The 23,577-nt window shown below is 48.4% G+C and overlaps 1 protein-coding gene across 4 annotated transcripts in view; it reads left to right on the top strand.

The window, feature by feature from the left end:
* The window catches only part of tcn2 (transcobalamin II), a 77,064-nt gene that overhangs the window by 44,095 nt on the left and 9,392 nt on the right, over nucleotides 1-23,577 (top strand). For all 4 annotated transcript variants that reach the window (XM_072497938.1, XM_072497934.1, XM_072497944.1 and 1 more), the window contains exons 7-8: nucleotides 21,226-21,397; nucleotides 22,724-22,919. In XM_072497938.1, the coding sequence (XP_072354039.1) occupies nucleotides 21,226-21,397; nucleotides 22,724-22,919 (368 nt within the window). The remainder of the gene's footprint in view (nucleotides 1-21,225; nucleotides 21,398-22,723; nucleotides 22,920-23,577) is intronic.

Below are 23,577 nucleotides of genomic sequence, written 5' to 3'. Positions count from 1 at the left end.
TTAAAAGCTTTGATTCCTGTATTTGATGTGCTAAAGTTCTGAGTCTAAAGCAGAATGATAATGATGCAGGATCTGTGGCCTGTACACATAACCCACTGACCATTGAGATTATGAGTAACATTCTTTGTGATTGTGACCATGGCTCATTGCCTTCCTTTTTCTCCAACTAATCACACTACCTTCCCTCATTGTTCAGCTTGCTGGGATTACCTTCATACCTGGCTTCCCTTAAACTCGGCAAGATGCAACCAGAGCATTAAAATTAATTTATGTTTGGGATTTCCCCCTGCACCCCTCCTCCCCATTTACATACTTTTCCTTGGTAACATCATTTATGGTGTCAGTTTGCACACGCACACTGACACATAGCTCTTAACCTTTCCACCATCTCAATCTCCCTTCGCTGGCGCTCTGCTCTCGGACAGCTCGTCTCCTGGATGAGCTGAATGTTGAGAACTTACTGCAAATGGTTTGGATGGAGCAGATTTTGTCAGGTGTGTTCAGGAAGGATTCCTGACTCAATATGTAGATAGGCTGACTAGGGGGGAGACCATATTGGACTTGGTGCTCGTCAACAAACCAAAACAGGTGTTAGATGTCTCAGTGGGAGAGCATTTCGGTGACAGTGACCACAACTCCTTGATCTTTACCATAGTCATGGAGAGGGATAGGAGAACACAGTATGAGAAGGTATTTAATTGGGGGAGGGGAAATTATACTGCTATTCGACAAGAGCTGAGAAGCATAAAGTGGGAACAGGTGTTCTCAGGAAAATGCACAACAGTAATGTGGGGGTTGTTTAAGGAGCACTTGCTGCGAGTGCTGAATTGTGAATAATCTGAATAGTGGGCAGCACGGTAGCACAAGTGGATAGCACTGCGGCTTCACAGCGCCAGGGTCCCAGGTTCGATTCCCCGCTGGGTCACTGTCTGTGCGGAAGTGGTGGGTTAGTAAGTTTGCCGATGACACGAAGGTTGGTGGAGTTGTAGATAGTGTCGAGGGCTGTTGCAGGTTACAACAGGACATTGACAGGATGCAGAGCTGGGCTGAGAAGGGGCAGATGGAGTTCAACCTAGATAAATGTGAAGTAATTCATTTTGGAAGGTCAAATTTGAATGCTGAATACAGGGTTAAAGGCAGGATTCTTGGAAGTGTGGAGGAACAGAGGGATCTTGGGGTCCACGTACATAGATCCCTCAAAGTTGCCATCCAGGTTGATAGGGTTGTTAAGAAGGCATATGGTGTGTTGGCTTTCATTAACAGGGGGATTGAGTTTAAGAGGCGCCAGGTTTTGTGTCCAGTTCTGGTCGCCTCATTATAGGAAGAATGTGGATGCTTTGGAGAGGGTACAGAGGAGATTTACCAGGATGCTGCCTGGACTGAAGGGCATGTCTTATGAAGAAAGATTGAGGGAGCTAGGGATTTTCTCACTGGAGTGAAGAAGGAAGAGAGGTGACTTGATAGAGGAGTACAAGGTGATGAGAGGCATGGATAGAGTGGATAGCCAGAGACTTTTCCCCAGGGCGGAAATGGCTGTCACGAGGGGAGATAATTTTAAGGTGATTGGAGGACTACACCGAGAGTGGTGGGTGCGTGGAATGCACTGCCAGCGGAGGTGGTGGAGTCAGAGTCATTTGATTTGATTTATTGTCACATGTACTGAAGTACAGTGAAAAGTATTTTCTGCGGCTGAGGAACGTATACAGTACGTACATAGTAGTCACAAGAATAATCAACAAGGAACATTGACAAATGGTACATTGACAAAACAGTGATTGGTTACAGTGCGGAACAAGGGGCCAAACAAAGCAAATACAAGAGCAGCGTAGGGCGTTGTGAATAGTGTTCTTACAGGGAACAGATCAGTCCGAAGGGGAGTCGTTGAGGAGTCTTGTAGCTGTGGGGAAGAAGCTGTTCCTATGTCTTAATGTGCGAGTCTTCAGACTTCTGTACCTTCTGCCTGATGGAAGGGTCTGGAAGACGGCAATGCCTGGGTGGGAGGGGTTTCTGATAATGCTGTCTGCCTTCCTGAGGCAGCGAGAGGTGTAGACAGAATCAATGTGGGGGTGGCAAGTTTGTGTGATGTGTTGGGCTGAGTTCACCACAGTCTGCAGTTTCTTGCGATCTAGGGACATTTAAGCGACTCTTGGACAGGCACATGGATAGCAGTAAATTGAAGGGGTGTAGGTTAGGTTGATCTTAGATTAGGATAAATGGTCGGCACGACATCGTGGGCCGAAGGGCCTGTACTGGGCTGTACTGTTCTATGTTCTACGTTCTAACTGTTATCTTTCTCCCTTGGCATGAGCCCCATCTCGCTCTCCCGGCCACTGCCTCGGGGCAAGAAGATTGTTTGCAAGCTCTTCCTGCTATTCAACCCTGAGGCAAATTTCTGACACCATGTCCACTCTATTACCAAGGTTAACCCCTTCAATCTCCGTAACAGCACCTGTTTTAAACCCTTATCTCTGCTTTTGATGCCTCCAATTCTGGTGCTATTCTCTGGCTTCCAATTCTCCATCTTCAGAACTGTTGAACTGGAGAGCCCAGGTGAAGACATTGCAGTGTGGAAGAAGGGGTGCTTCATCTGGACAGAGGAGATGCTCACAACCCTTGGGTAAGGTAGTGATTTAGATTGGGTTACTGGTCAGGAACTTACTTACTCAGGCAGGTAAGGGAGCCACCGAAAAGAATGATGGAGGAGAACAGCCTTCACTATTGTTCAACAGCTTTGAAGATATGCTACTAGCGTAGATGAGAACAAAGACAGGAAGGATGAGTGAATGGACCATTGGTACAGGAGACCATGGTGGGTAGGGGAGTGTAAATGAAAATGGTAGGCTTCCGGTTGTGACCATGGAGTGAGTGGTCACATACAGGGCTGTTCCTGCTTAAAGTCACAGAAAAGGGCTCTTTTCACACAGATCCGGGTGGGATTTTGGTGAATAGGTGTAGGTGAATGTTAGAGGAGTAGTTTACCCCTGGAATGGTATGTACCCTGATCGCCAAACCTGGCAGGAAACAGAGAGAGGCTTGGCTGGATTGAAACAGTCTTGTGCTTCACAGATAGTCTCTTCCAGCATGCAGGCGGGGGAGGGGCAAGCTGGAAAGCCCCAGATACAGGAACTGATGACTTTTATCAAGGAGGAATTCCATAAGCAGAGGAAAGAAATGCATGAGGATCATGCAAAGGCCATTGCAGAAGCTGTGGCACCCCTGAAGAGTACTTTGGAGCGGATGGAGAGGTGTTTGGAGGTGCAGGGGTCACAGATTCGGGAGATTGAAGGAGTGATCTTGGACCAAAGCGATCTTGTAGTGGCTCTGGAGGTGGAGGTGGGGCTCCCAGGAGAACTTTGTAAAACGTTGAGGGCAAAGGTGGAGGAGCAGAAGAATACCTCGAGAAGACAGAACCTGCGAATAGTGGGCCTGCCTGAAGGGGTGGAAGGTGTGAGTGCCATGAGGTACGCCACGAGGATGCTGGCGGGGCTGGTGGCAGAAGGGGTGCTGGATAAGGCACCTGAAATGGACCGAGCGCATAGGTCTCTGAGGCAGAAGCCTAGAGCTGGGGAGCCGCCTCGGGCGGTGATCGTGAGACTCCATAAATCTGTGGAGAAAGAGAAAATTCTACGGTGGGCCAGGGAGAAGCGGAGCTGCGACTGGGAGGGAAATAACGTCGGAATTTATCAGGACATCGGAGCCGAGTTGACAAAACGGCGGACAGGTTTCAACAAGGCCAAGGCGGTGCTGTACCGGCGGCAGATCAGGTTTAGGGTGCTCTACCCGGTGAAATTCTAGGTAGCGTTCAGAGACTGGGATTATTATTTTCAGACCCCAGAAGCGGCCGAAGACTTTATTAAGGAGCATAAACCGAGTGGACAATGCTTGGGAACCAGGGTGCTGGCACTATGTAATGGTCAGGAGCATGTTTGAAGTGGGTGTAGGGATTGGAGGATTTTTGCCTTTTTTTGTGTGGGGGGGGGGGGTTTCTGTTCAATGTTGAGATTGTAAGAAGTTGTAGGGGTGAAAAGTTTATGTGGGGATGGATGTTCCCATCCCCCCCTCCTGTTTTATGGGACTGGTTGTGTTTAACATCTGTTTGTTTGCTTTTGGAGAAGGCTACCTGGAGTTCAGGAGAAGTCCTTGTTTGGGTGAGAGAGGGTAAGGCCAGCAGGGAGCCTTCTTCTTTGAGCTGAGGAGTGGGGGGGGGAGAGAAGGAGGGGGAGGAGGGTTCATTAGGCTGTGCCTTTGGGCAGGGGCAGCCGTGCTAGCAGGTTATGCTGGTTAACGGAAGTGAGGTGGTGGGGGAGAAGGCCACGAGGGATGGCCGGGGGGAGGAAGGGGAAGGGGAAAAGCCGGGGGGGGGGGGTTTCTGCGACGTGGCAGAGGGAGAGAGATGACATTGGCAAGGGCGAAGAAAGGGGCCATCTGGGATGGGCTAGGTACAGAGTGGAATTAAAGGGGCAGGAGTTAAGTGGGCAAGATGACGGACGGTATGGGGGATTGGAGGCGCAAGCCTCCGGTAAGGGTGGTAATGTGGAACGTCCGGGGACTGAATGGGCCGGTTCAAAGGTCGCGGGTGTTCGCGCAGCTCAGAAGCTTCAAAGCGGGGGGTGGTCTTTTTGCAGGAGACCCACCTCCGTGTGAAGGACGGGACGAGAGCAGAGGCCGGGGTGGAGGTTTGACTCGGGGTTGTTGGCGGATGGAGGTTGTTGTGATCAGGTGCGGTTGGTGATTAGGGATTATGTGGAGTTCAATCAGAATGGGGAGGTGTCGGCGGGCATTTTCTGGGAAGCACTGAAGGCAGTGGTCCGGGGAGAAATTATCTCATTTACGGTTCCTGCGAAGAAGGAAAGGAGGGCGGAACATGACCGTCGAGTGAGCGAGATAGTGGAGGTGGACAGGGAATATTCGAAGGTGCCCACCATGGAGGGATTGGCAAGGAGGAAAAAGTTGCAGGGGCAATTTGACAGGCTGACAACGGGGAGGGCGGTAGGGCAACTGCGTAGGGCAAGAGGGGTGCAATACAAGTATGGGGAGAAGGCGAGCCGCATGCTGGCGCACCAGCTGCGGAGGCAGGCTGCGTCCAGGGAAATATTGAAGATCCGGACTGGGGCTGGGGATGTGGTGTCAGAGCCAGGGAAGATAAATGAGGCATTTAGAGAGTATTACCAGGGACTTTATGAGGCAGCCCCAGGAGAAGAGGGAGGACATGGGGCGGTTCCTGGACGAGCTGGAATTTCCCCAGGTGGAGGAAGCAAAGAAACAGGCGTTGGAGGAGCCCCTGGGGCTGAGGGAGGTGCTGGATAGTATCAGGGGTATGAAGTCGGGGAAGGCCCCTGGGCTGGATGGGTACCTGGCAGAATTTTATAAGGAATTTGCAGCAGACCTGGCACCACATCTGTTGGGGGCGTTTAATGAAGCACTGGAGAAGGAGGAGTTGTCGGAGACGATGAAGCCGGCAGTAATCACACTAATCCCCCAAAAAGGGAAGGATCCGGTGGACTGTGGGTCATATAGACCCAGATCACCATTGAACACGGATGTGAAAGTATTGGCTAAGTTGTTGGCGGGGAGGATAGAGGATTGTGTCCCGGGGATGGTTGCAGAAGATCAAACAGGCTTCGTGAAGGGCAGGCAGCTCGCGAGTAATATAAGACGGCTGTTGAATGTGGTGATGAATCCGTCGAGAGCTCTGGTACCGGAGGTGGTGGTGTCCATGGACACGGAGAAAGCATTTGATCGGGTGGAGTGGCGGTACTTGTTCGAAGTTTTGGGAAGGTTTGGGTTTGGGCCGAGATTTGTGGCATGGATGCGGTTGCTGTTTGTGGCGCCAAGAGCGAGGGTGAGGATGAATGATATGAGCTCACAAAGCTTTGACTTACACAGGAGTACGAGGCAGCGGTGCTCGCTGTCGCCGCTGCTGTTTGCGCTGGCCGTAGAGCCGTTGGCGATGGCTCTCAGGGGGTCGCCAGAGTGGCAGGGGATAATGAGAGGACAGAGGGAGCATCGGGTGTCGCTCTATGCCGGTGACCTCTTGCTGTATGTTTCGGATCCGTTGGAGAGTCTGGGAAGGATTATGGGCCTGTTGGGGAGGTTTGGAGGGTTCTCGGGATACAAGCTGAATGTAGCGAAAAGCGACGTATTCCCGGTGAATGAGTTGGCACAGCGGGCTAATTTAGGGGGGATGCCATTTACGGTAGTGAGGGATAAGTTTAGGTACTTGGAGATTCAGGTAGCGAGGGAATGGACGGGACTCCATAAGTGGAACTTAACAAAGCTGGTGGAGGAGGCCAGGGAGGATCGTAAGAGGTGGGATACATTGCACTTAACGTTGGCGGGGAGGGTCCAAGTGGTGAAAATGAATACTCTGCCGAGGTTCTTGTTTATCTTTCAGGCTCTCCCGATATTTATACCAAAGGCCTTTTTTCGGAAAATGGACACAATCATCTCTGACTTTGTATGGGCGGGGAAGGTGGGGAGGACCCTGCTACAGAGGCAGCAAGGGGGGTTGGCATTGCAAAACTTGCTTCATTATTATTGGGCGGTGAATGTGGACAAGGTGTGGCGGTGGTGGGAAGGAGAAGGGGTAGAGTGGGTAAGGATGGAGGAGGAATCTTGTAAGGGGTCTAGTTTGAGGGCTGTGGTGATGGCAGCATTGCCGATGGCTCCGAGTAGGTATTCAGGGAGCCCAGTGGTGCAGTCCACGGTGAAGATATGGAATCAGCTGAGGAGGCATTTTAGGGTGGAAGGGATGTCGGTGCTAACGCCGCTGTGGGAGAATCATGGGTTTGAGCTGGGGGGGGGATGGATAGTGTATACAGGAGGTGGGGGGGAAGTGGGGCTGGTCAAGGTGAGTGATTTGTATTTGGAGGAAGGGTTCGCCAGTCTGGAGGAGCTAAGGGAGAGATAGAGCTACCGAGGGGAGTGAGTTCAGGTATCTGCAGGTTAGGGACTTTGCACAAAAGGTCTGGAAGGGGTTCCCTAGATTTCCGGGATACACACTGCTGGAGCGACTGCTGCTTCCGGATGTGGAAGGGGAGGGAAGAATTGGGGATATATATAAGTGGCTGGGGAAGCAGGGAGGCGTCTGGGTGGTGAAGATCAAGGAGAATTGGAAAGCGGAGTTGGGAATGGAGATCAATTGGGGAGTATGGAGTGAGGCACTGCGAAGGGTAAACGGGACCTCCTCTTGTGCAAAGATGAGCCTGATACAGTTTAAGATGGTGCACAGGGTGCATATGACTCGGGCGAGAATGAGTGGGTTCTTTCAGGGTGTAGCAGATGAGTGTGAGAGGTGTGGGCGGGGGCCAGCGAATCATGCGCACATGTTTTGGGGTTGTGAAAAATTGGGGAAATTCTGGGTGGGAGTGTTAGCCAGGATAGTGGAGGAGGGATTGGACCCGGACCCTTTGGTGGTGATATTTGGGGTTTCAGAGAAGCCTGAGCTCATGGAGAGGAGGAAGGCCGATGTCGTGGCCTTCGCCTCTCTGAATGCACAATGACAGATTTTGCTGGTGTGGCTGTCGGCATCGCCACCGGGGTAGTGGCTTGGTTGGGTGACCTGTACGACTTCCTGCGGTTCGAGAAGATAAAGTATGAATTAAGGGGCTCAGCAGGGGAGTTCGAGAAAAGGTGGGGGATGTTTGTGACCGTGTTTGAGGAGCTGTTCGTCACAGGAGGCGGGGAGGGGGAGGTGAAAAAGGAGGAAAATCTGTACAAACTGTATTGTTGATTGTTGGGAAGAATGTTTCCCGGGGTGTTTATTTGCTGTAATCTTCTTTGATACAAGTTTGAATAAAATGCATTCATATTTTTTTTAAAAAGAAAATGAAAGTGGTAGTAGTTGGGAGCGGTATATTAATTGGAATAGATTTTCTGTAACCATCATCAGGAGCCTGATTGTTGTTATCTGCCCTCTGCCAATATTACGGACATCTGCTCTTGGCTGGAGAAGGAGGGAGAAGATCTGGTTGTCACGACTGGAAAATTTTACCCATTAAGTGTAGGAGCTTGCTTGATGGACCATGTGGTTTACTCCTGTTCCTATTTCTTATGTTCCTATATTCCAAACAGCAACTTGTCCAAAATTCCGCTTTATTTTTGTTAGTTTCCAGGGCAGCACGGTGGCGCAGTGGTAGCACTGCAGCCTCACGGCGCCGAAGTCCCAGGTTCGATCCTGGCTCTGGGTCACTGTCCGTGTGCAGCTTGCACATTCTCCCCTTGTCTGCTTGGGTTTCACCCCCACAACCCAAAGATGTGCAGGGTAGATAGATTGGCCAAGCTAAATTGCCCCTTAATTGGAAGAAATGAATGAACTCTAAATTAAAAAAAAAAAAAAAAAATTTGTTAGTTTCCACTTTTGGGACTCGATGTAGAATTTACAACACAGAAATGGACCATTCGAGCCTGACCCTATCAGCAGGCTCTTCTATTCTTTTTGATCTTATCTAGCTTCCCCTAAAGCTGTGCTATTTGCCTCAGCTATTCTTTGTGGTAGAGATTCTTTTATTTTTAAATCTTTTTATTGGCATTTTCAAAATTATATACATTGCTGTTCGTTTTCATTTATTGTACAGTACAAAAAGGCTTCTTCTTAGGTTTCTCTATTTACAGACTGTGGCCGTCTGGCTCAGTGTACAATCCTCCCTACACCCCCCTGATGCGCTCCCTTTTTATTTATTTTTAATTTTTAAAAAAATTTAAATTTTTAAAATTCTCCTTTTTCACATTTTCTCCCAAATGTACACCCAACAATAAACTACAATCAATAACTAATGTAATGTCAATCCCTATATCAATAACAACGATCCCATCCTCCCACCAAACCTGATATTAGCCCGCATGTTAACATAAACAAATGACAAAATGGAATCCGGAATCACCCACAGTCACCATTAACACAGACAGTCCCCCCCCCCCCCCCCCCCCATTCCTCCCAGCCCCCAACACCCCTCATGTTCAATGTGATCCAATTCTCGAAAGTGCATAATGAATAACGCCCATGAATTGTAGAACCCCTCCATCCTTCCCCTCAGTTCAAATTTGACCTTTTCAAGCACCAAGAATTCCATCAGGTCCCCCCGCCACGCCAGGGCACAGGGTGGAGAGGTTGATCTCCACTCTAACAGGCCTTCAGGCGATCAACAAGACGAAGGCTACAACATCTGCCTCCGCGCCCGCTTCCAACCCCGGCTGATCCGACTCCCGAGGGCCTGGGTCCAGCTTCACGTCCACCACTTTAGATTACGTTCACACACATCTTCTACCCCCTCAAAGAGCCAGCTCATCTTTACCCTTGTAAGGTGTGCTCTATACACCACCTTCAACTGTGTCAGCCTCAACCTCGCACACGGGGTGGAGGCGTTCACCCTCCGGAGCACCTCACACCAGAACCTTCCCCCCCCCCCCCCCCCCCCCAATACTCTCTCCCAACTCTTCCTCCCACTTTGCCTTGATCCCTTCCAGCGCTGCCTTCTCCTCCTCCAAAATAGCCCCGTACACCACCGATACTACCCCCTTCTCCAGTCCCCCTGTCGTCAGCACCTCCTCCAGCTATGTGGAAGCCGGCTCTACTGGGAAGCTCTGTATCGCCTCTCTGGCAAAGTCTCGAACCTGCGAGTATCTAAATATTTCCCCCTGCTCCAGCCCATACTTCCCTCCCAGCTCCTTCAATCCCGTAAAACGACCCTCAAGAAACAAATATTTCAGTGTCCTAATTCCTTACTCCTCCCATCTCTGAAAATTTCCATCCCACTTACCTGGCTCAAATCTATGGTTTCCCCGAATCTGCATTTCTCTTGACCCTGCCCCCAACCCGAAGTACTGTCGAAACTGCCTCCAAATTCTCAACAAAGCTATTGCTACCGGACTCATTGAGTATCTCCCCGGGGCCGTCAGGAGCGGTGCTGTCGCTAGCGCCTTCAATCCCGATCCCCCTACCCAAGCTCTCCTCCATTCTGACCCATTGGTAGTCAACCCCTCCGATCCAGCTCCGTACCTTCTCCACATTCGCCGCCCAGTAATGATACATCAGGTTCGGAAGACCCAAACCCCCTGCCTGCCTTCCTCTCTGCAGTAGCACCTTTTTAATTCTGGCCACCTTCCCTCCAATTATGAACGAGGTAATCATCCCTTCAATCTCTCTAAAAAATGCCTTTGGCAAGAAAATCGGCAGGCATTGAAAAATAAACAGGAATCGCGGCAGCACATTCATTTTAACCGCCTGTACCCGACCCGCCGGTGATAGAGGGAGACCATCCCACCTTGCCAGATCAGCTTTCACCCTCCCCACCAAACTAGAAATGTTGTACCTACGGAGCCCCCGCCACTCCCGGGCAACCTGCACCCCCAGGTATCTGAAGTGAGTCCCTGCCTTACAGAATGGCAAGCCATCCCTGCCCCCACCCCTGGCCGAGACACCACAAAATATTCACTCTTGTCAAGATTTAATTTGTATCCTGAGAAAGACCCAAACACCCGAAGCAGCTCCAGCATTCCCCCTATTGACACACTTGGTTCCGACACATATAATCACAAGTCATCGGCATATAAGGACACCCTATGCTCTATTCCCCCTGCACTATCCCTTTCCATACCCCCAAACGTCTTAATGCGATGGCCAATGGCTCAATCGCAAGTGCAAGCAGCAGAGGGGGCACAGGACATCCTGCCCAGTCCCACGGTGGAGAGGAAAGTATTCTGAGCTGATGTTATTTGTGCGGACACTGGCCTCGGCTCCTTATATAATAGCTTTACCCAGTCCACAAATCTGGGTCCAATTCCAAACCGCTCTGGAACTGCCATCAAGTACCCCCATTCTACCCGGTCAAACGTTTTCTCGGCTACCCTGTGAAACAGCCACCTCGGTTTCCTTCCCCTCCACCGGTAGCATGACCACGTTCAATGCCCTCCTAATGTTCGAAAAGGGCTGCCTCCCTCGCACAAACCCCGTCTGATCTTCACCTATCACCTTCGGGAGGCACTCCTCTCGCCTACCTGCCAGTACCTTCGCCAATATTTAAAAGTCCATGTTTAAAACTGATATGGGTCTATATGACACACTCCGTTGGATCCTTATCTTTCTTAAGTAACAGGGAAATCGATGCCTGCCCCAAAGTTTGTGGTAACACTCCCTTCCCTATCACCTCCTCAAACATCCCCACCATCAGCGGTACCAGCTCATTTTTGAATTTTTAATAATATTTCACCGGAATCCCTTCCGGCCTTGCCACCTTCCCCGACTGCATCCTCCCAATCGCATCTTTTATCTCCTGCTCCACTATCGTACCCTCTAATGTAGCCCTGTCCCCCCCACTAACCTCGGGTACTCCAGCCCATCTAGAAATTCCTGCATCTCCGGGCCTCCCCTGTACAATCTCTTATAAAATTACTTAAAGACCTTGTTAATCTGATCTGGAGCTACCACCAACTTCCTTGCCCTGTTCCGCACCTGGGCAATTTCCCTTGCCGGAGCCTCCCTACGGAGCTGACCTGCCAACATATGCCCCGCCTTCTCTCCATGCTCGTAAACTGCCCTCCTTGCTCGCCTCAATTGGCGTACCACCTTCCTGCTAGATAGTCGGTCAAAGCTCGCCTGGAGTTCCTTCCTCTTTTCAACTACGCTGGGTCCCTATCTTCTGCAGACCTCCTGTCTGCCTTCAGCATCACATCTATTACCCTCTGATGTTCCAACCTCTCCTCTTTGTCTAGCCTAGCCTTGAACGAGATCACCGTACCCCTCACCACCGCCTTTAAAGCCTCCCAGACAACCGCCTTTGACACCTCACCCGTGCCGTTAAAACCTACAATATTGCTCGATTACTTTTTCAATTTTGTCACGGAACCCTTGGTCCCCAAAGAGTCCCGCATCTAACTGCCACCGCAGTTCTCCCAGAGCGATACGGAGACCAGAACTGTACGCAGTTCTCAGAGCGATACGGAAACCAGAACTGTACGCAGCTGTCCCAGAGTGATATGGAGACCAGAACTGTGCGGAGTTGTCCCAAGTGATACGGAGACCAGAACTGTACGCAGTTGTCCCAGAGTGATGCGGAGACCAGACTGTACGCAGTTGTCCCAGAGTGATGCGGAGACCAGAACTGTACGCAGTTGTCCCAGAATGATATGGAGACCAGAACTGTACGCAGTTGTCCCAGAGTGATACGGAGACCAGAACTGTACGCAGTTGTCCCAGAGTGATGTGGAGACCAGAACTGTACGCAGTTGTCCCAGAGTGATGCGGAGACCAGAACTGTACGCAGTTGTCCCAGAGTGATGCGGAGACCAGAACTGTACGCAGTTGTCCCAGAGTGATATGGAGACCAGAATTGTATGCAGTTGTCCCAGAGTGATATGGAGACCAGAACTGTACACAGTTGTCCCAGAGTGATGCGGAGACCAGAACTGTACGCAGTTGTCCCAGAGTGATACGGAGACCAGAACCTTACGCAGTTGTCCCAGAGTGATACGGAGACCAGAACTGTACGCAGTTATCCCAGAGTGATGTGGAGACCAGAACTTTACGCAGTTGTGCTAGAGTGATGTGGAGACCAGAACTGTGTGCAATTATCCCAGAGTGATACAGAGACCAGAACTGTACGCAATTATCCCAGAGTGATGTGGAGACCACAACTGTATGTTGTGCTCCCAGTGCGATACGGAGATCAGAACTATACTTAGTTGTCCCAGAGTGATGTGGCGACCAGAACTGTACGTAGTTATCCCAGAGTGATACGGAGACCAGAACTGTACGCAGTTGTCCCAGAGTGATGCGGAGACCAGAACTGTACGCAGCTGTCCCAGAGTGATATGGAGACCAGAACTGTGCGGAGTTGTCCCAAGTGATACGGAGACCAGAACTGTACGCAGTTGTCCCAGAGTGATGCGGAGACCAGAACTGTACGCAGTTGTCCCAGAGTGATGCGGAGACCAGAACTGTACGCAGTTGTCCCAGAGTGATGCGGAGACCAGAACTGTACGCAGTTGTCCCAGAGTGATGCGGAGACCAGAACTGTACGCAGTTGTCCCAGAGTGATGCGGAGACCAGAACTGTACGCAGTTGTCCCAGAATGATATGGAGACCAGAACTGTACGCAGTTGTCCCAGAGTGATACGGAGACCAGAACTGTACGCAGTTGTCCCAGAGTGATGTGGAGACCAGAACTGTACGCAGTTGTCCCAGAGTGATGCGGAGACCAGAACTGTACGCAGTTGTCCCAGAGTGATGCGGAGACCAGAACTGTACGCAGTTGACCCAGAGTGATGTGGAGACCAGAACTGTACGCAGTTGTCCCAGAGTGATGCGGAGACCAGAACTGTACGCAGTTGTCCCAGAGTGATGCGGAGACCAGAACTGTACGCAGTTGTCCCAGAATGATATGGAGACCAGAATTGTATGCAGTTGTCCCAGAGTGATATGGAGACCAGAACTGTACACAGTTGTCCCAGAGTGATGCGGAGACCAGAACTGTACGCAGTTGTCCCAGAGTGATACGGAGACCAGAACCTTACGCAGTTGTCCCAGAGTGATACGGAGACCAGAACTGTACGCAGTTGTCCTAGAGTGATGTGGAGACCAGAACTGTGTGCAATTATCCCAGAGTGATACAGAGACCAGAACTGTACGCAATTATCCCAGAGTGATGTGGAGACCACAACTGTACGCAGTTGTCCCACAGTGATACAGAGACCAGAGCTGTACGCAGTTCTCGCAGAGCGATACGGAGACCAGAACTGTACGCAGTTGTCCCACAGTGATACAGAGACCAGAGCTGTACGCAGTTCTCGCAGAGCGATACGGAGACCAGACCTGTACGCAGTTGTCCCAGAGTGATACGGAGACCAGAACTGTGTGCAGTTCTCCCAGAGCGATACGGAGACCGGAACTGTACGCAGCTGTCCCAGAGCGATACGGAAACCGGAACTGTATGCAGTATTCCCAGTATGATACGGAGACCGGAACTGTATTGACCCACACCAGATTTGTTAATCAGCAATTAACTCACTGCCTCAACCATGCTAGGCAGAATAGACACTCATCACAAGGTTAGATGCCTTATATTAACAGGTCAGTAACAAATTTTGAGACTACGAGATTCCTTGTCCCTGGCTTCTCCATAAGTGCCTCACATACTGAGCAGTATGACATAATGATCTGGAGTCATAATCGATGGGACACCTTGTTGAAGGAACCCCTTGTTATATGAACTAGAGAGAATTACCTACCATTTAACTTCATGCTTTACTCCTCCAGTTTTCTGAAAGGTAGATTGATCAACGCTCATGTAAATCGGTGCACTGCCTTATTTTGCAGCTGTCAAATGAATGAAAAAGATACGATTTACACTGAATCTTGTTCAACTTGATTCAGTGTTGCTTTTTAAGGAGGCAAAATATCTTTCGTTGTGAGTTCAAGCTCTTATAGTAATAATTTTATTGTTACTGTGAAAAGGCCCTAGACACCACAGTCTGTCGCAACTATCTGGATTTCTCTTATCAATTAATTTTACAAAACAATCACTGTAAACATTAATTTGCCTTTTTTATTTTGTTCCGTTTCTCGACAGCAAGTCCACAGCTTGACCTCTGACCCTCCCTCAGCTCTTATTGCCCTGAGGATAGCCAGTGGGGCTGCAACTAAATGCTTACAGGGGATGTCATGATGTGCAAACATGCAGCTAATGAACACACAGAATAGGACGTGACCAATGAGCAGTCAGGACACTGTAGCCATGTAAAATGGCTGCGTTCCGATTGATCTGGCCAAAACCCAGTTTAAAATGGCTAACCCGAAAGACTGCTGGGAAAAGCAGCCAAGAAGACACAAGCAGGCAGCTGCAGACAGGTTTGCATATTCAGCTCTGGGAACGTAGCCCAGATCGATACTCGAGGCTATCAACAGCCCTTCAACCCAGGTATCCGCAGTTTCATTCAGGACTGTTTACACCTAATCAACTCCGACATCCACAGTTAAATCGGCTATGCCCGGGAACAATTGCAACATATTAGCAATTGAATACCGGGCCAGACCTGTCGGCGCCTGCAGTGGCCGAAACAAAGACAGGTGAGCGACCACCCCCCGATCAAGGAATCGCCTCACCATTGGACACATCGACCCCAGAGACTGGGGACAGAATCCAATCACTTGGGACTCAGGGTCAAGGGCCGCCCCGGGAGGTGGGAAGCCCCTGGGCCCTATAAAAGTGAAGGTCCAAGTTCAGATCTCTCTCCTCTTCGCCTGCTCGAGACCTTCGCAAGACCAGCCACCGGCAGCAGTAAGTTTGAATCCAACGATCGCTATCCGGTAGAGACACCTAGCCACCGACCTGTAGCAGCCCTTTTGAATCCCGCGGGCCAGATTTGATTGGACAAGCCATTTGTTTCCCTGACCTGGTGGGCTCTTCCTAAGTTAAGTATTGGCCAGTAGTGATAGGTTTATTGTATAGAAAGTAGTATTAAGGTATTAATATTGCTTGTTGTATATAATAAATGACCGTTGTTTTAATCCTTACTAAGCGGTGTGCTGTGTTATTAATCATAACCTGAACTTGAACCACGTGGCGGTATCATAAAGATACCTGGCGACTCATGAGCAAAGGGGACCGAAACAGAGCAAATAGAATAAAGCTAGAAAGAGCAACAACACTCAGGGTGGTATCTCACTATAAAAGGGATGAGGCACTCACACCCCACCTCTTTCCACAGACCCACATCTACAGAGTGAGACAGGGTGTATCCTCAGCATCACACCCCAGCACGTGGCTTAGAGCAAAGCTGGTTCAGTTAGACTGAGTTACTACATTTAGCCTGGTGTTGTAAGACTTCGTACATTTAGATTAGCAGAGAGTCGAACTCATTGAGAACTGTGCTAATAGTTCAATAAAACACATTGAACTCACTTCAAAGTCTGGAGTATCTTTTACTCAAAACTGCATCAAGTGGCAGCTTGTGTTATTCCAAATTACATAACACAACATGTTACCAGGAATCTGTTCAATCTAGTTAGTTCAACTCAGCAAGTTCCGTGACGACCAGCGAATGTATACCGGCACAATGGAAAAGATTCCGGCTCCTCACCAACTCAGGACCTCCGGCAATCTCAGTGCCAACTGGCGGACATTAAAGCAGAAATTTCAGCTTTACGTCGAAGCATCAGACCTCAATGGTGCGTCTGATGCACGGAAGATAGCTCTTTTCCTCACCACAGCGGGTGATCACGCCTTGGAAATATTCAACTCCTTTCACTTCGCCGAAGACCAGGACAAGACAAAGTTTCAGACCATCCTGGACAAGTTTGACAGCCACTGTGAGGTGGACACCAATAAAATCTTCGAGCGCTACATATTCAAGCAGCGATTGCAAGGTAAAGACTAATCCTTCACCTCATATTTAACTAACCTTCGACTGCTAGCGCAATCCTGCAACTTCGGTGATATCACTGACTCCATGATCAGAGACCAAATCGTTTTTGGAGTTCACTCTGATCCTCTGAGAGAGCAGTTACTGCAGATCAAGCATATGACCCTGCCAGTCGCGATTGAAACATGCACAGTGCATGAGCACGCTGAAAATCGCTATTCCCAGTACAAAACGGCAGAAAATGATAAACTAGCCTCCCACGAGGCGGAGAGTGTGCAGGCCATCTCCCGGATGCAGCACCTCAACATTGACGAAAGCGGCCATTTCGCGCACTCTTCCCGGGGCCCGACGTATGTGCGATGTGAGCGGGGTAACGAAGCGGCCGAAACCCGCACTGTGCAGATGCCGACGTCTGAGAACTGCACTGCTCATGTGCAACGATGCACGGAGCGCCAGGACGCCGGCGTCATGATGTGCCTGAACAGTGGCACTGCCCTGCAAGAGGCAGATGCTGTTTAAACTGCGGGAAGCCAGGCCACTATGCAGCCCTGTGCTCCCAATTCCGACGACGGCGCATCCGGAGTGTGCAACAATGCCTACAGGATTCTGATCCTGGCAGTGCAACGGATCCAGATGATGAATGCCTGCACAACGCCTACCGTGTGGGTATTATTACAACATGTGAATATGCCACACCAGACTCATCGCAAGTCCAGTCAATCCTAGCTCTAGATTCTGAGGACGAATGGCAAGCAGTGATGAAGGTCAACCACTGCCCCATCCGGTTCAAGCTGGACACAGGTGCTTCTGCCAACCTCCTCTCACAGGCAGATTTCAGGCACATTAAGAAGCCCCCACAGTCCTTCACAACAGGGAATTGCTAGAAATATTATTCTTTCTTTTGATAAATGAATATGCACAGATAGGGGACATATGGGTTTCCTCCGGGTGCTCCGGTTTCCTCCCACAGTCCAAAGATGAGCAGGTTAGGTGGATTGGCCATGATAAATCAACCTTAGTGTCCAAAATTGCCCTTAGTGTTGGGTGGAGGTGTTGACTTTGGGTAGGGTGCTCTTTCCAAGAGCCGGTGCAGACTCAATGGGCCGAATGGCCTCCTGCACTGTAAATTCAATGATAATCTATGATTAATCTAGGACAAAGGTTCAGCGCAACATCGTGGGCCGAAGGGCCTGTTCTGTGCTGTATTTTTCTATGATGTGGAGATGCCGTCGTTGGACTGGGGTGAGCACAGTACGAAGTCTTACAACACCAGGTTAAAGTCCAACAGGTTTGTTTCGATGTCACTAGCTTTCGGAGCGCTGCTCCTTCCTCAGGTGCCTTCAGGACGCGCGACAACGCAGAATCGCCGAGCAGAAACTTCTAGCCAAGTTCTGCACACATGAGTGCGGCCTCAACCGGGACCTGGGATTCATGTCGCATTACAGTCACCCCCCACCATCTGGCCTGCGAAATCCTACCAACTGTCCTGGCTTGACACAATTCACACCTCTTTAACCTGGGGTTACCCCATCTCTGGATCTGTAAAGATTTAATCACCTGCTAATGCTCGCATTCCAAGCATTGTCTGGCAGCTTTGAATCTGTCTATATATATGTTTCTGGAACAGACCTCTTCATTCACCGGAGGAAGGAGCAGCGCTCTGAAAGCTAGTGACATCGAAACAAACCTGTTCGACTTTAACCTGGTATTTTTCTATGTTCTATAGAGTGGAAAGGAAAGAATTTTTCCCCTTTTTTTTTTTTTTTGAGGGGTCAATAGCCAGTGGGCATAGATTTAAGATAAGGGACAGGAGATTTAGAGGGGATTTGAAGAAAAACGTTTTCACTAAGGGTGGTGGGAATCTGGAACTCGCTGCCTGAAAGGGTGTTGGAGACGGGAACCCTCACAACATTTAAGAAGCATGTAGATGAACACTTGAAATGCCATAGTATACAAGGATATGCAGCAAGTGCGGCAGAATGAGATTAGAATAGATAGGCGCTTTTGATGGCCAACACAGACATGATGGGCCAAAAGGCCTCTCTTCATGCTGTAAAACTCTGACTCTGTGAAACATTTGGGATAATTCTAACTGAACCAGAGGGACTGGGTGGGGGGGTGGGGGGTCGGGTGAATCTACAGCTTTCCACAAATGTTTTTAAATTAATTTGCGGGATGTGGGTGTTGCTGGTTAGGCCAACATTTATTTCCCATCCCGGCTCCGTAAGAAATCTTCCCACTGTTTAAAACCAGAGTGATTTGTGAAGGGAGCACTACAAGCCAGTTTATCCAACTCCGTTGCACATGCCAGCACCTCTGAGCAGCGAACTAAGTTTAATTTCATAGCATTTTGATTTAAATTATACCGAGGAATGTTTTTGTGACTTTAAAATAGTCAGAATTCCAAAATGTGACATGAGCCCTCAGACCAGCAATTGGTCCACTGTGAGGCCACAGGCGATTGAGTTGTTAATCTGAGACAGAAAATTCTTCTTATACAAACATGTCTTGACTGAAAACTGTCCGAGAGTTGGCGTGCAACAAGTCGGTTTGGCTTAATCCAACCACTTGGCTTCGTTCTGCAAATAATCAAAAGGGAGTTTTAGCTTGGTTAAAAATGGGCTGTGTCTCCAGTCTGCCACTATCAAAATCATTCATGATTTTGAATGAATAGTTAAAGTAGAAATGGTTTCCAGTGGCAATAGTCGGTAACCAAAGGACACAGATTTAGATAATTGGGGACAAATCCATTATTAAAAATAAATTTAGAGTACCCAATACTTTTCCAATTAAGGGGCAATTTAGTGTGGCCAATCCACCTACCCTGCACATCTTTGGGTTGTGGGGGTGAGACGTGGGGAGAATGTGCAAACTCCACAAGGGCAGTGACTTGGGTCCTCCGCGCCGTGAGGCAGCAGTGTTAACCACTGCACCACTCTGCCACCTATTGGGGTCAAATCCATGAGGTTTTTTTTTTTAACTCCATAGTTGTCATGACCTGGAATGCACAGTCCAAAAAGGTGTGGGAGGCAAATCCTGTAGCAGCTATCAGAAGGGTATTGATTTATATTTGACAAGGGGAAACTTGCAGGATTAGGGGGAAAGATCAGGTTGGGACTTAGTTTGGACTCTTTGGAAAGGGCAGTTTGGACTCTCTTTGGAAAGGGCCGGCACAGACATAATGGGCTGAAAAGCCTCTTTCTTAGAACTCAGACCGAGGTGGGGCAGCTGGCTTCCTATCTTTAGCCTATGCACTAGCTGTCTCAGATGCCTGTGCAACATTTCATAGAATTTACAGTGCAGAAGGAGGCCATTCGGCCCATCGGGTCTGCACCGGCTCTTGGAAAGAGCACCCTACCCAAGGTCAATACCTCCACCCTATCCCCATTACCCAGTAACCCCACCCAACACTAAGGGCACTTTTGGACACTAAAGGCAATTTAGCATGGCCAATCCACCTAACCTGCACATCTTTGGACTCTGGGAGGAAACCGGAGCACCCGGAGGAAACCCACGCACACACTGGGAGGATGTGCAGACTCTGCACAGACAGTGACCCAAGCCGGAATCGAACCTGGGACCCTGGAGCTGTGAAGCAATTGTGCTATCCACAATGCTACCGTCTCATTGCAGAGGATGGGCCACTGGGTGCTTCCACCAGAAAAACTGGCTGACCATCCTATACCCAGGCAAATATGTTCAAAAGTCTAGATTCAGCTCCTCTTGCTTCATCAATGTGCAAATGAACATGTTAAGATTCTGCAAGGTACAATCTATCAAAGTGGAAATGAACATCTTAAGCGCATTCCAGTATCTCATCCATTGAGTGTTGGATGCTGGCTTAAGTTCAATGTTATTAGAAATGTTGGCAAAGTGATGTGCATTTTATTGTTTGATAAACCGAATGCCTGGGTTAAATATTTTAAACAAATTAAATCTGTTCTTGTAATCTTTTGCGATAGGTGAATTCTACTTTTAACAAATCTGGTAGGTACATTGGTAGATGCTCTCATTGTAGTCTGTGTCACATGGTCTGATCGGAGTGGTATTTGTTCTGTTATCCACGGGAGGTCATGAGTACAGTTGGACATATTCCTGGAAGTGTCATTGCATGATTTCCAAGTACCCAGTTCCCACGCCCTGCCATTGGTTGGCACACCCTTTCCCACAACCTCCACCTTCCCACACCAATTGAAAAGCGAATAGAATCTTCATTACATCATTCGATGATTCTTGATCAAGTCAAACAGCCTTTTTACCCATAGATAGCAATTAAAGATCTTTAAACAAATTTTTTAAAGTGTTTGTAAATACCCCATGACTTTTTCCCCTGGGTTGCTCACAGCATTGTCCTGAGATTAATCTTTATTTCCTGGAGGGTTGGCAACCTTAATCATGAGTGAGCTTGTGTAATTCCTAGTGATCAATTTACGATAATGAAAGGGTTTGTTAACACTCTGGGCAGCAATGCAATGCCCTGATAGTGTCAAATGTTGGCACCTGTTGAGCAGTGATTTGCTTACTGGAGTGACTTGCTTGATGGCCAACACAGACACGATGGGCCGAAGGGTCTCTTTCTGTGCTGTAAAGCTCTGTGACCCCCCCCCCTGGGAATTGAGCTGAAAGTTCTGCAGGGCTCAGAAATTGTAAACACTGTTGTTCCATAGCATCTGTTCTTTATTCTGTCCATACTTCTGTAAATGCTGCTTGTAGCCTGCTGTTCTCCTGAGCAGTCATTGTACCCCACTCTTACAGCCTACTGATTCCAGTATGCATTCTCTATATAATGGTTATTAGCCAAAACATATCCTCGTTTGTAAATTATACAATTGACATTAACACTGAACATTAATAATCTGTTGCTTGTAGGCTCTGTTGGCTGTGAGAGATAAAGCGAGATGGCTTAAGGGAAAAGAGAAATTACTGATTGAGGCCCAGAAGGGAGCCTTTCATAATCCAATGGCGCTATCTCAACTGTTACCTGTCCTACATGAAAAAACCTACCTGGATATTGGCCAAATGGACTGCAGCAAAGAGCGAGGTAAACAAAGGATGAGATTTTACTGAGATAATCTGCTAAGAAAGATAGGTGAATCACTGAGGTAAACGTTGCTTAGCTGCAGGGAGAGGGCAGCATGCTGCCAAGGTAATTAATGTATAACATGGCCTTGTAAAAGAAACAGAGCTTGAGGACTGATTCTCCTTCTCCACAACAGCCACAAAGTATGGTTTAACCATTGCTTCTGCTATATTTTTATTCCTCCAATATGATTTGGGAGCTAGATGTCCCTGCGTATATAAACTTTAGTTTAACAGACTGCCTGACAGCCTGTGTATGGAACTAACAATTCCAAAGTCCATAGCACATGGTGTGGTTTGCAAAATATGTTTGATGAAACTTCAGTATTTGTATTCAAATAGACGATTATTTCAGACATCTAAGAACGACAAGATATAACATGGTGGCAATGGGTGTCTGTGAGTAAAACCCAGACATTATAATTTTAAAAAATGCTGAATTAGATTTGAGAAAAATCAACCCAAATTAGTGACGGAGAAAAACAGGAGAAACTGTGGAAACAAAATGGCCACCACAACAATGAGAACACAGCTACTGGCAAGGATGAATTGGGAGGCTGATGATTTCCTAGAGGCATTTGAGAAGTTTTACACTATGATACATAGCTCGGCATATTGTGCATGCAAATTTAACAATCAGTATAATCCATTTCAGTCTTTCTTTCCCAACTTTAAACGTTCCGTTCTTCTCTCATCTTAAAGTTGTGATAAATCATCTGCGATTACATTTTCTCTTCCTGCTACATATATAATTTTCAAGATAATGATCTTTATTATTGTCACAAGTGGACTTGCATTAACACTGCAACGAAGTTACTGTGAAAATCCCCTAGTCGCCATATTCCGGCACCTGTTCGGATACACTGAGGGAGAATTCAGAATGTTCAAATTACCGAACATGCACGTCTTTCAGGACTTGTGGGAGGAAACCGGAGCACCCGGAAGAAACTCACGCAGTCACTGGGAGAACGTGCAGACTCCGCACAGACAGCGACCCAAGCGGGAATCGAAACTGGGACCCTGCGCTGTGAAGCAACAGTGCTAACCACTGTGCTACCGTGTCGCCCATGGTGTGATCTAAGAAACTTATTAAATGAAGGTCCAGCTTTGAAATTTTAACGGGTGATTATTTTGAACTTTTATGAATCGCAAGGTATAATAACTTCACCGCCAATGGTGACAGACACACGATCAGTATGTGGGACAAGGGTGAGAAATTGACAATGTGGTCTCTGTATGGTTTCATTTCAATGCTACAACCTGTATAATTCTGCTTCTCTCTGAATAGATGGCCAAAAGCACAGTCACTCGGTGACCGCTAGTCACCAGACTGAACCTAACTCGACCCGTCAGACCGGGTTTGTTAATCTCACAGTCCGGAACATAAACAGGGCTGTCGTTTACACAGCCGAGCTGCCACTATATCAGGGGACGTCTCTCCTTGGAGTATTGAATGAAGCAAAAAGGAATGACACAAATTTCAAGTAAGATCATAAATTTCTCGATGTTTCAGTGTATCCTGCATAATTTTGCATAGTGTTTGCAACACAGAAACAGAAGAATTCCATCCAGTATTATATTGGGCGGCACGGTAGCGTAGTTGTTTCACACCTCCAGGGTCCCATTTTCAATTCCCGGCTTGGGTCACTGTGCGGTGTCTGAACGTTCTCCCTGTGTCTGCGTGGGTTTCCTCCGAGTGCTCCGGTTTCTTCCCACAAGTCCCGAAAGACGTGCTGTTAGGTAATAATTTGGACGTTCTCAATTCTCCACTGTGTACCCGAACAGGCGCTGGAATGTGGTGACTAGGGGATTTTCACAGTAACTTCATTGCAGTGTTAATGTAAGCCTACTTGTGACAATAAAGGTTATTAAAGATTATTAAAATAATAATGATAAAGAGAAGTCATGGAAAATCCCACCAAAGAGCTCCAATGCAGTCTAACCTTAGAGGTCACTGTCCGTGTGGAGTTTGCACATTCTCCTCGTGTCTGCGTGGGTCTCACCCCCACAACCCAAAGATGTGCAGGGTAGGTGGATTGGCCATGCTAAAATGCCCAGTAATTGGAAAAAAAAGAATTGGGCACTTTAAATTTTAAAAATAAATAAATATATCCCTGGCTAATTTACTCTCCTAGTTTTTCC

This window comes from Scyliorhinus torazame, chromosome 1 (assembly GCF_047496885.1).
Source record: "Scyliorhinus torazame isolate Kashiwa2021f chromosome 1, sScyTor2.1, whole genome shotgun sequence".
Taxonomy (NCBI): domain Eukaryota; kingdom Metazoa; phylum Chordata; class Chondrichthyes; order Carcharhiniformes; family Scyliorhinidae; genus Scyliorhinus; species Scyliorhinus torazame.
Note: the sequence above shows the minus strand (reverse complement) of the source record. Positions and strands in the feature narration are given on the sequence as shown.